The sequence below is a fragment of the Zingiber officinale genome, chromosome 1B (genome assembly GCF_018446385.1).
Source record: "Zingiber officinale cultivar Zhangliang chromosome 1B, Zo_v1.1, whole genome shotgun sequence".
Taxonomy (NCBI): Eukaryota; Viridiplantae; Streptophyta; class Magnoliopsida; order Zingiberales; family Zingiberaceae; genus Zingiber; species Zingiber officinale.
The window spans coordinates 151,914,820-151,925,837 of NC_055986.1; the positions used below are offsets into that span (position 1 = coordinate 151,914,820).

The 11,018-nt window shown below is 37.5% G+C and overlaps 1 protein-coding gene across 1 annotated transcript; it reads right to left on the reverse strand.

Moving 5' to 3' along the window:
- Nucleotides 1–205: 205 nt before the first annotated feature.
- Nucleotides 206–2,000, reverse strand: LOC121985173 (probable xyloglucan endotransglucosylase/hydrolase protein 30). Its single transcript, XM_042538471.1, has 4 exons — nucleotides 1,737–2,000; nucleotides 1,558–1,658; nucleotides 921–1,129; nucleotides 206–836 (listed from the first exon to the last, which is right to left on the reverse strand). Exons 1-4 carry the CDS (start codon nucleotides 1,915–1,917, stop codon nucleotides 326–328), a joined length of 1,002 nt encoding a protein of 333 aa, XP_042394405.1. The 5' UTR covers nucleotides 1,918–2,000; the 3' UTR covers nucleotides 206–325.
- Nucleotides 2,001–11,018: the final 9,018 nt, after the last annotated feature.

The following is an 11,018-nucleotide window of genomic DNA, read 5'->3' on the forward strand; positions in this document are numbered from 1 at the left end:
ATGATGTCAATGAAAACTTAGAGCTTTGGCTTGCTCTCATCGAGATAGAGGTAGGCAAAAGAGGGATTTTTGTCGCTTGTGGATCAAACGGATAAATGCAATAACTCGTGAAAAGTCAGTATTGTATAATTATAATATATTACTATATAATCTATACAAGAAGCAATTGCTTCTTAATTGTAAAATACCTGCCCAAATAGCTATATCAGATAAGAATTGTCGATTTCCAGCAGCAAGATCATCAAATAGTCATGTACAAAAAAGGAAAGGCATGATTGATTCTGATTATTATTTGACAATTAGTCCACAAAATTATATTTAACCATTAATAGCTAATCTCCTCGGCGGGCCTCGGCTTACGGCTCTGGCGGCGCGACCTCCGAAGGTCCTGGCGAAATTTCGAGTGGCCGGAGTCAAGGAACCGACTCTGCTCCGAGGGGATGATGTCGCAATCCGGGAAGGGCACCGGGTAGCGCTTGGTGTCGTAGCAGAAAGAATATGTCATGTAGCGCCTGCGGAACCGCCGCATGGCGTCGTGCTTACTTCGCGTCATGACGGCTATATCGGCGGCGCGAAGCTCTTCCTGCGCGTCGGCGCAGCTGCGGGCGGAGTCGGCCTGTTGAATGGGGTCAACGCGGCAGCCCTGGAGAACCAAGTCGGAGAGGTCGGCGGCGAAGGGCGCATACTTATAGTCTACCTTGTACTTGCCGTTGGCTGTCGCCCAAGTGGAGCCGTCCCATATGGTGGCGTAGACAGACATCGGCTTCGACGGGTAGTCGCCGCCCATGGCGTCGCTCCGTACCACCTCGCGAATGGGCACGTCGTCGATGTAGAATCTGCACCTCAGGCAAATTCATCCAATATACTATTGATTGAAGCAAACCATGCATCAAAAACAGCTCGAGTACAGATTAGCTTACACTATGCGGTCGGCGGTCCAGAGGATAGAATACTGGTGTGCCTCGGCGATGGGGTCGAACGGGAGGACGTAGCGCTCCTCGCGGCCGCGGCTGGTGCTGCCGTTGCCGTAAACGTTGGTCTGTATTCTCCATCCGCGACCGCGGATGTTCCCGAGGAACTCCAAGTCCAACTCGTCGTGTGTCTTCTCGAACACGTCGCCATTGGAAGCCTGAATCAACCACACCACCCAAAACATTCAGCAGCATTTATAAATCCATTAACAGAGTGTTATTCCGAGATTTCTTATTTCGATCGCCATATGTTGGTGATTTTGTTTTCACTAGATACCAAATCATGCTACCATAGAGAAAGATCAAAACTGGTATATATTTTGACTAGCAACTTTGAATGCTTCTTGCATTATCAAGAAATCCATTCAATTTTATCTCGACCTAAATTCCTTCTTTCCGAGGGTTTCTGCAACACCACGTACTCAGCCGCTTCAATACTAGTTCGATTACAATTCAGAATTGAATAGCAAGCTTAATTTAACATCCATGTCGATTATTCTTAATTGAATAGAAACCATTAATTCGAACTAATTTGACAACAATTTTCTCGAGAATAAGATACAAGAAAACAGAGGAAAAAACTTACATAGAAGGCAACGACAACGCCGGCGGTGTAATCGGCGGGCAATTTGATGGACGCGCTGAAGAATCCGTGATGGTAAAGATCGCGCGATATAAATCCCGATCCTAAACCATCACAAATACCGCAAATCAAAGCAGCTTTGATTTATCAAAAGAAACAGGGGAGGGATTGAGGATTAGTACCGGAGTAACGATTGAGGATGAGACGGGCGCCGCGGCCGTCGCCGGAGCGAACGAGGTTGTCGTTGCCGAAGAGGTGGGAGAAGCCGTCGTCGAAGGACAAGGTCGTCACGTTCAACGCCGCCGTCGACGCCGCTAGAAGCGAGAAGAGGAGAAGAGTCGTCTTAACCCGATCGGCGGCCATTGAATTTCTTCTTCTTCTTCTTGTGTTCCGATTGGAATTTGGGTCGTGTCTCGGCGCCGTAGTTATTTATTTATGCGAACAGTTCTATAATGATAAGGAGATTTTAATTATGGAATAGCAATTAATTGGGAGGATAGGGAGAGATTCGGAGGTGCAGTGCGATGTGAGCTGGCATCCTTCCTCGTTCGAGATTTTTTTTTTTCTACAAGTTTTTCTGTTTCTTATGAAATTCCCACACTGCCCCTGCCGTGCGCCACTCGAACTAACTGGTTTGACATCACGTCGCAATCACTGATGGAACACGTTCTCAACGGCTTCGATATCCAGCCGAATTCATTGACGGAACGCGTTCCGGACACATTGATTGGCTTGAACTTTAAACGCCGTCAAAATTTTAAAAATTTTCGAATTATTTTTTTATATATAAAATCTATAAATATAATTGACAACTTTAAAAAATATATATACATTTCTCTTCTCGATCATTTAATTAAAATTAAATATAATATTTATTTTTATTAATTTAATATCTGATATAAAAAAATTAATTAATTTTTTACCAGAAAGAATTTGTTTCAGACATCTTTAATAAGTCTAGTTATGGACTAAAATACTAATTTATATGTATTTATATATTATAGTACATATATAACATGTTATTATTATTTTTAATTAAAAATAATGTAGCAAGTAGGTGCTAAAAGAGACTTTCGCCCATTTACAGCTTCATTTTTTTTTAAAAAAAAATTATTATTTTTACTTAAATCGGACTGAATTTACAAATAAACACTAAATGATTTCCTTAATCGCCAATGATATGAAATTCAATTCCTTTTAGAATTGGAATTGAATTCCATATTTTGGAATGATTTTTTAGCTAAGAATTGATATGGAATTCAATTCTAATTCCATCAAACAAGGCAAAAGTAAATCACACATCTTTATGTGTGATTTAGATAGGGAATTCAATTCTCCATATTATGTCCATTGTGCCCTCATTCTCTCTTCTTTGTAAAAAAAGAAAAGAAAAAAAGAGAAGAATAAAATGGTAAAACATAATAATTCCATAACTTAAATTACAATTCATTCTAAACATGAGAATTGAATTCAATTTCTTATAAAATTCAATTCATAAGTGCTTTCAATCAAAAAATAATTAATAACCTTACAAATCTTATATTTATATCACATTACATTACTTCTTAGTAAATCCTTAAATATATCTATATTTCTTAAATTAATTTCGAGTATCAATGAGTTTTAACTTAAAAAGTCAGAACTTAATGTTGTTCTTTTTTTTTAATTCAGAGCTTTTTTAGATTCTCGATGGTTTTGATGACTTTAAAAATTTTAAATTCTTGAGAAAGAAATACAATTGTGTTGGATCGAGAAGCGTTAGAGGGGGGGTGAATAGTGCTCGTGGTTATTTCGCGTTCGATTCAAAAGAGAGTAAAAAATACGTAGCGGAATTAAGTAAAGAAAAAAAGCACACGCGAACACAAGTAGTTATTTGGTTCGGAGCCTGTGGCGACTCCTACTCCAAGGCCCGCGATCGTTAATCGCTTCCGGTGGACAACAACTATAAGCTCGAATAATGGTTACAGAGTTATTACAATCTACTTGAAATGAAAAAGTATACCGACAACAAGAATGTGTAATTTCGAAGCTTCAGGTCATCGGGATCTCGTTGCAGCACTTCGGGACCGTCTCGGTAGCAGTTTGTAGCAGAAAGATCGCTTGGAAGTTGTTGTATATGTTAGGATCCTTCGTACTCGGCTAGAGAGGGGGGGTGTGAATAGCCGCCCCAAATCGCTCTCGTTTCTTTCTACAAAACGTGTTAGCGCAGCGGAAAATACAAAGAAACGAAAGAGAAGAAATCAAACCTTAACACGAGGATGTAACGAGGTTCGGAGATTAGGGCTCCTACTCCTCGGCGTGTCCGTAAGGTGGACGAGTCCAGTCAATCCGTCGGTGGATGAGTCCCCGGAGAACCGGCTAATACAATATACTCCTTGTGGGTGGAGAAACCTCGCCACAAACGTTTGCACCAGCAAACAAAGAGTACAAGAACAGCAAGAAAAGCAATACAATATGAATACAATAGCACTCGCTTGCCTTCTTGTCGGCTGGATGAAGCAGCAACTTCAAGTGACGCCTACAACAGCAGGAATCCAGCCGGAAGCTCACGCGAAGCTTGCGAAGAAGAGCTCAACAAAACTCAAGCACCAGAACAGCAGCTCTGTAGCAGAAGAGAAGAGGAAGAAGTAACCGTGCAGCAGCAGCTCTCGACCCCTTTATACCTGCAAAGATGAAGAGACAGGCTAGAATATTCTAAAATATGATTTGTAGGCTGGACATGCTTTGTTGTCAGTGACTACTTTCCGGTCCCAGACATGATCGGTGTCGCGATCAGCTCGATCGGTCGTGGACCGATCGGGAGGATGCCTGATCGGTCTCATGGGGTACAACACCTAATCGGTGCTCACTCGACACATTCCTCGAACAGAGTGGAGGAAAATTGAGCTCGATTGCCTTGAGGTCCGAACGATTCTGACCGATGATCAGCGATCGATTCCGATCGGTCACCGGACCGATCAGGGCAAACGCAGTATCACTGGATCGGTCACCGGACCGATTCAACTCCTCGGTTTAGAGTGCCCTCTCTAACCTAGTTCGGAGAACGAGCTACGAGCCCTTTCCGACTCCATATGCCAAGCTTCACTCACTTGGACTTCTCAACACGGATGTCCGATCACCCTTGATCCATCTGGATTTTCCCTTGCCGGCTTCACTCACCGGGACTTTCCACACCGCCTAACATCCCATTAGGACTTTCACTTGCTGGCTTCACTCACGGGACTTTCCAACTGCCTAACATCCAGTTAGGACTTTCCCATTGCCTAACATCCAGTTAGGACTTTTCCTTGCTCGCTTCACTCACGGGACTTTCCCCAGCTTCACTCACTTAGAACTTTCCCTGCTTGGCTTCACTCACGGGACTTTCCAACCGCCTAACATCCCAGTTAGGACTTTCCCGTGCCAAGTCTCCATACTTGGACTTTTCCAGTGCCAAGTCTCCATACTTGGACTTTTCCCGTGCCAAGTCTCCATACTTGGACTTTTCGCGTGCCAAGCTCCCTGCTTGGACTTTTCCAGTGCCAAGTCTCCATACTTGGACTTTTCCAGTGCCAAGCTCCCTGCTTGGACTTTTCCGTTGCCAAGTCTCCATACTTGGACTTTTCGCGTGCCAAGCTCCCTGCTTGGACTTTTCCAGTGCCAAGTCTCCATACTTGGACTTTTTCCCGAATCAGGTCAACCAGGTCAACCTTGACCTACGGTTGCACCAATAATCTCCCAAACATCTATTCTTGTCCCATATCAAGAATACAACTCTTCCACGAGTGTCAAACATCAAAATACAACTCAACTAGGTCAACCTTGACCTAAGGTTGCACCAACAATCTTCCTAAGTCAAACATCAAAATACAACTCGAGTCACGTCAACTCGAGTCGGGTCAACCAGGTCAACCTTGACCTATGGTTGCACCAACAGTATATAGCTGCTGCTCGAAGACCCCTTTTATACAGTGCTGGAGGCGCCTCCAAGCCTGCCCAAGGCACCTCCAGGCCGCCGAGTCGCACGCATGGATCAGCTCTGATCTGGTCGTGCCTTATCCCATTGAAGGCGCCTCCAAGCTACTCGAAGGCGCCTCCAACGCCTGGTCCAAGGCGCCTTCAGCTTCCTCCGAGGCGCCTCCAGCTCCTCTGGACAGCTGGCTTCGGCTTGCACCCGAGGCGCCTCCATGGGGCTTGTTAAATGTATTTATTTGTTGAAAGCCTCCAGAGTGTATACTAAAAGTCTAACTTTTGTAAACATTTATTTGTTGAAATAAAAGAATCACATTGGTCAATATCTGCATTTATTTGTTAAATGTAATTGTTCAATTAATTTATATAGTAGACAACATGGAGTGTGGCGTCACACTCAGAAGATCATGTTGTCGGTTCTCTATAAATTATAAACAAGTTGCTCACGACTAAAATGGAAAGGAACAAACCATCAGAATAGTCGTAGTGTAATTAAGTATTAGTTTATCTTGATTAATAAATTACACTGATACACTTTAAGTGTATTGAGTAGGATCATTTAGGTAAGTTCTTTTTGTACTGACTTAATAAAAGAACTAAACCTTAGTTATTATGGAAGTGTGTGCTCTTAATCCTAATATAATAACAAGCACATATATTTAATATTTATTTCTTTGACTTATCAAAGGGTGAGGTTTAGCACGATAAATCAATATGCCCGATAAGTTGGGAAATGATATTACTTATAGTGTGTGTTGTTGATTATAGAAGGAATCTGTGTCCTAGTTATCTAGGTTGAGAATGTCCCCAAGAGGAGCTCATAAGGATTGCCATGTTAAACCCTGCAGGTGGACCTAGTCCAACATGACAATAAAGTTGAGTGGTACTACTCTTGAAGCTAGATATTAATTAAGTGAGTTGTCAGTAACTTACTTAATTAGTGGGCATTCATAATCTTAAACACAGGGAGACTAACACACTCATGATAAGAAGGAGCCCATAATGTAATTTGGGATTGGTGCGGTAGTGCGGTAATAACTCTTTAGTGGAATGAGTTGTTATCGATGAACTTGAGTTGTGTGTTTGGGGCGAACACGGGATACTCAATCTCATCGGAAGGCCAAAACCAATTTCTCCTCTAGGTCCCTGTCGTAGCTTCATTATAGCCTCAAGTCTATCCAAATGTAAGGCTCTTCTTGGTGTCCAAGAAGGGGGCCGGACCATTGCTTGGTGACCAAGCAATGGCCGGCCACATCCTCTTATAAGGGTCGGCCCTATAGCTTGGTGACCAAGCTTGTAGGGGCCGGCCAAGATTAATTCAAATAGGAGGGGTGTTTTGAATTTTTAAAATCTTCTCTTTGTAGAAAACTATAAGTTTTAAAAGAGAGATTTTAATTTTTAAAACTTTCCTTATTTTGAATTAGGCCACATGTTTTAATAGAGAGTTTTAAAAGTTTTAAAACTTTCCTTTTTTAACCATCCTCATGGTTTAAGAAAAAAAGGGAGATAAGTTTTAAAATTAAAATTTTCTATCATCATGTTAAAAAGGAAATTTTATAAGAGAGTTTTTAAATTTTAAAACATGGTTTTAATTTTTAGAAACTTTCCTTTTTTAACTCTAGGAAAGAGAGCTTGTAAAGTTTTATAAGAGTTTCTTCTTGTAAAATTTTATAAAAAATTATTATTTTTCTTTCCTAAATATGGTGGCCGGCCACCTTGCTTGGTGTCCAAGCAAGGGGCCAGCCAATCCCAATCCTAAACCAAATAGGATTGATCTCAACCATTGATTGGTGATTGATTCAATCAAGAGGAAAGAAAAAGGAAAAATAAAAGGGAAAAGGAAAAACTCTTGGATGATTTTATTTTTTGTAAAAGGTTTTTCCTTATTTGCTTTGGGCAAGTAATATAAAAGAAAGGGTGAGGGGGCTTCATGAGACACAACTCTTATTCTTTTGCTTGGGTGATCTCTTGGTGTGGCCGGCCCTCTCCCTTCTTCCTCTCCCTTTGCTCTCTTCTCCTTGGTGGTGGTGGTGGCCGGATTTTAGAAGAAGAAGGAGGAAGCTTTTGGGTGGTGTTCATCTTGGAGGATCGTCGCCCACACGACGTCCAAGGCGAGGCGAGGAATACGGCAGAAGATCTCGAGGGCGATAGCATACAAAGAGAAGGTATAATTAGCAATTGTTTTCCGCATCATGCTAGTTTTTCTCTTTGTAAGAATTCTAAATACAAGAGGCAATTAGATCTAGTTTTTTGAAATAGTTTTCGAGTTTGTGTTTTCTTATTTTTCGAACTTGTGATTCGATTGCTCCTTTTGGTTAACCTAGAGTTATTTAAGGAAATAAATATTAGCTTTCCTTAAAAGGCTTTGCCTAGGCGGTGGTGGTTGCTCCCATATCCAAAAAGGCCATGTGCCTCGCCATGCAGTCCTGGAAGCCAATTTTGGAAATTAATATTTATGGAATTAATAATCTATGTAGATTTGAATCAATAGTGTTAAGTTCCGCTTGCGATTCAAATCTAAACCATTAAGAACAGATAAGTTAAATTTGGAATCAATGATGTTAAGTTCCGTCTGCGATTCCTTATTTAACTTCTAAAGAACACAATAGGTTATTTAAGGAAAGGTTCAACACTTGTACAAAAATTTTTGTACAGTGGAACCGGTACGTTTTCCTAGGACTAACCAACACCTCGGACACTGTTCATCCGAGGTCAAATGTGCTTCTTTATTCCTGCAAAATGTGTTAGTCCCAAACACAAACCCCTGCAAAACAAAGTTAGCACAGACATATTATAAGTGATATAATCGACAGTCATTGGACTGTCCGGGTCTGACTTCGGATTTCCCATCGGAAACCCTAGGTCGACCCGACGCCTACTGTTCCCTGAACGGGGAACGCGTCCTCACCTACTCCACTCAGGAGATTTACCTGTTGTCAGTGCGATCCTCCAGATTGACTGGACTTTTGCTCAGCGTTCGAAGCTTCCGGACTTTCTGCTGGACTTCCGCTTCCCGGCCCGTCCAGTCTTTTCACCTGGTTCACGACACCAGGACTTTCCACCTAGGGTTACCCCCCCTAGGACTTTTGCCTAAAGCTCTCGACCCGCCAAGACTTTTCGCATAGGGTTACCACCCCCTATGACCTAGGGTTACCACCCCCTAGGGTTTTCCACCTGCCTAACCGCAGCTAGCTAGGACTTTTGCCTAAGTACCACTTAGGACTTTCCTGCAAGCTCCATGAACTTGTTAGATCACAATACTACTTAACTTTGAACCTTTTGTCATTATCAAAACTTGGGTTCGATCGTCTGATGCTTCCCGCACCAACAATCTCCCCCTTTTTTATTATGGCAACTCAAATTCAAAGTTAAGTAAAACAAAAATGCATAAACATAAGCATACTTTTAAAATAATAAGTTTAAGCACAAATGTAAGCATACTTAAGTAACAAGCTAAGTACAAGCAAAAAGGATTTTAAAATTTAAGGTAAACTTAAAGTTTCCAAAGTTAAGGCTCCCCTTAATAAGAGAACTCTTATTCTCAGTTTGAATTTTTTGTGCTACTCTCCCCCTTTGCTATATATCAAAACTTTGTAGGAAAACTTTTAAAAAAATATTGAAGCCCAAAAATTACATTTAAAATACCTGACTTTTAAAACTTTGTAGGAAAAACTTAGGGAAATTTGGCTAAGTAAAAAATAGTTTAAGTGCAAAACAACTATGTTTAGCTAAAATTTTGAAAACTTAAGCTTTTAAAGACTTTATTTAAAGATTTTTCATTAAACTTTTAAAAGTCTTTTTTTAAAAGGGATTTTCTTAAGTACGAAAATTGAATTAAGTTTGAAAAAAAAATTTAAAGAAAACTTTTAGCTTTAAAGAAAGGATGTTTGGCTAATTAAAAGAACTTTTTAAACACTTAGCTTTTTATAATTATTTTCATTGTAAAGCTAAATGTCTAAAGAGATTATTTTATTTCAATTAAGCTAGTAGAAGATTTACTTTGAAAAGTGTATAAAAATATTAAGAAAGGCTAAGACTATTATTTATTTATTTTATTTTTTTTGAAAAAATGAATAATGAATTTCAAAATACTTAATGGTAAAGGAGGAGCAATAAGTTTAAACCTTAATGTCCATGCATGAGTTGAGTTGATTGCAAATTAATTAGGTTCTTTTAGTAAGGTATCAGAGCCCTAATGTGCAAGTTGAGTAACCCTAACAAATTAAATACTTAATTAAATTAACAATGCAAAAATACTTAGTAATTTTTCTTGAAAAATAATATTGCCAAAGGAACTTTATGTAGCTTTCTGAAAATAACTTTGTTTTAAAAAGAGTTTTAAGTATAAGATGATGAAAGGTTTAAAGCTTAATTAAAATGGATTTGCTTTAATTTTTTTTTAAGAGTTTAACTTTTAAAAAAATAATTAAAACCACACAATTTATTTTAAAGAAACTTAGCTTGACTCCACTCACTCCCCCTTAATGCCAAAATAAGTCTTTAGGGTCCTAGAATCCAAGAAAAAAAACATAATATATATATTCCTAATTTTCCATCTCACCCATTCTAGGTTATCAAACTTGTTTAGCTAATGAGTGAGTGTGAGATGGAATTAATTTAACTTTATCACTATTTAAATATATTGTCATATAAATTTGTATTTCCAGTGAAAAATATGTTACAAATTAATTGAGTTTGCAATCCAAATTTTAAAAATATGATTTGAGAATTAAAAGTTTGTAGATAATGAATTTGAATTAAAATAATTGATACTTTGATTGAAATTAATTAGTCTTTAGAAAATAAAGATTATTCAAATAATTTTAAAATTAAGGTTTAAAAGATTTTTAAAATGTTTTAAAAGATTTTTAAAATAGTTATGAAATTAAGTTTTAAAAGATTTAAAATGATTTTTAAAAGATTTTTCGAATAATTTTGAAATTAAATTTTAAAAGATTTTTAAAATAATTTTTAAAAGATTTTTCAAATAGTTTTGAAATTAAGTTTTAAAAGATTTTTCAAATAATTTTTAAAAGATTTTTCAAATAATTTTGAAATTAAGTTTTAAAAGATTTAAAATGTTTTTTTAAAAGATTTTTCAAATAATTTTTCAAATATTTTTTAAAATGATTTTTTAAATAATTTTTAAAATAATTTTGAAATTAAGTTTTAAAAGATTTTTAAAGTGATTTTTAAAAGATTTTTCAAATAATTTTTGAAATTAAGTTTTAAAATATTTTTAAAATGTTTTTTAAAAGATTTTTCAAATAATTTTGAAATTAAGTTTTAAAAGATTTTTAAAATGACTTTTAAAAGATTTTTTGAATAATTTTGAAATTAAGTTTTAAAAGATTTTTAAAATAATTTTTAAAATACTTTTCAAATAATTTTTGAAATTAAGTTTTAAAATATTTTTAAAATGATTTTAAAAAGATTTTTCAAATAATTTTAAAATTAAGTTTAAAATAATTTTTTAAATAATTTTTAAAATAATTTTTAAATGATTTAATTTG

What these genes read in the sequence shown, in the direction of transcription:
- LOC121985173 (XM_042538471.1), bottom strand. Translation starts at nt 1,917, where the DNA reads ATGGCCGCCGATCGGGTTAAGACGACTCTTCTCCTCTTCTCGCTTCTA. An exon ending in GCGTTGTCGTTGCCTTCTAT is followed by an intron (nt 1,130 to 1,557) that starts GTAAGTTTTTTC and finishes TGGTTGATTCAG; the next exon opens with GCTTCCAATGGCGACGTGTT. An exon ending in TGGACCGCCGACCGCATAGT is followed by an intron (nt 837 to 920) that starts GTAAGCTAATCT and finishes CCTGAGGTGCAG; the next exon opens with ATTCTACATCGACGACGTGC.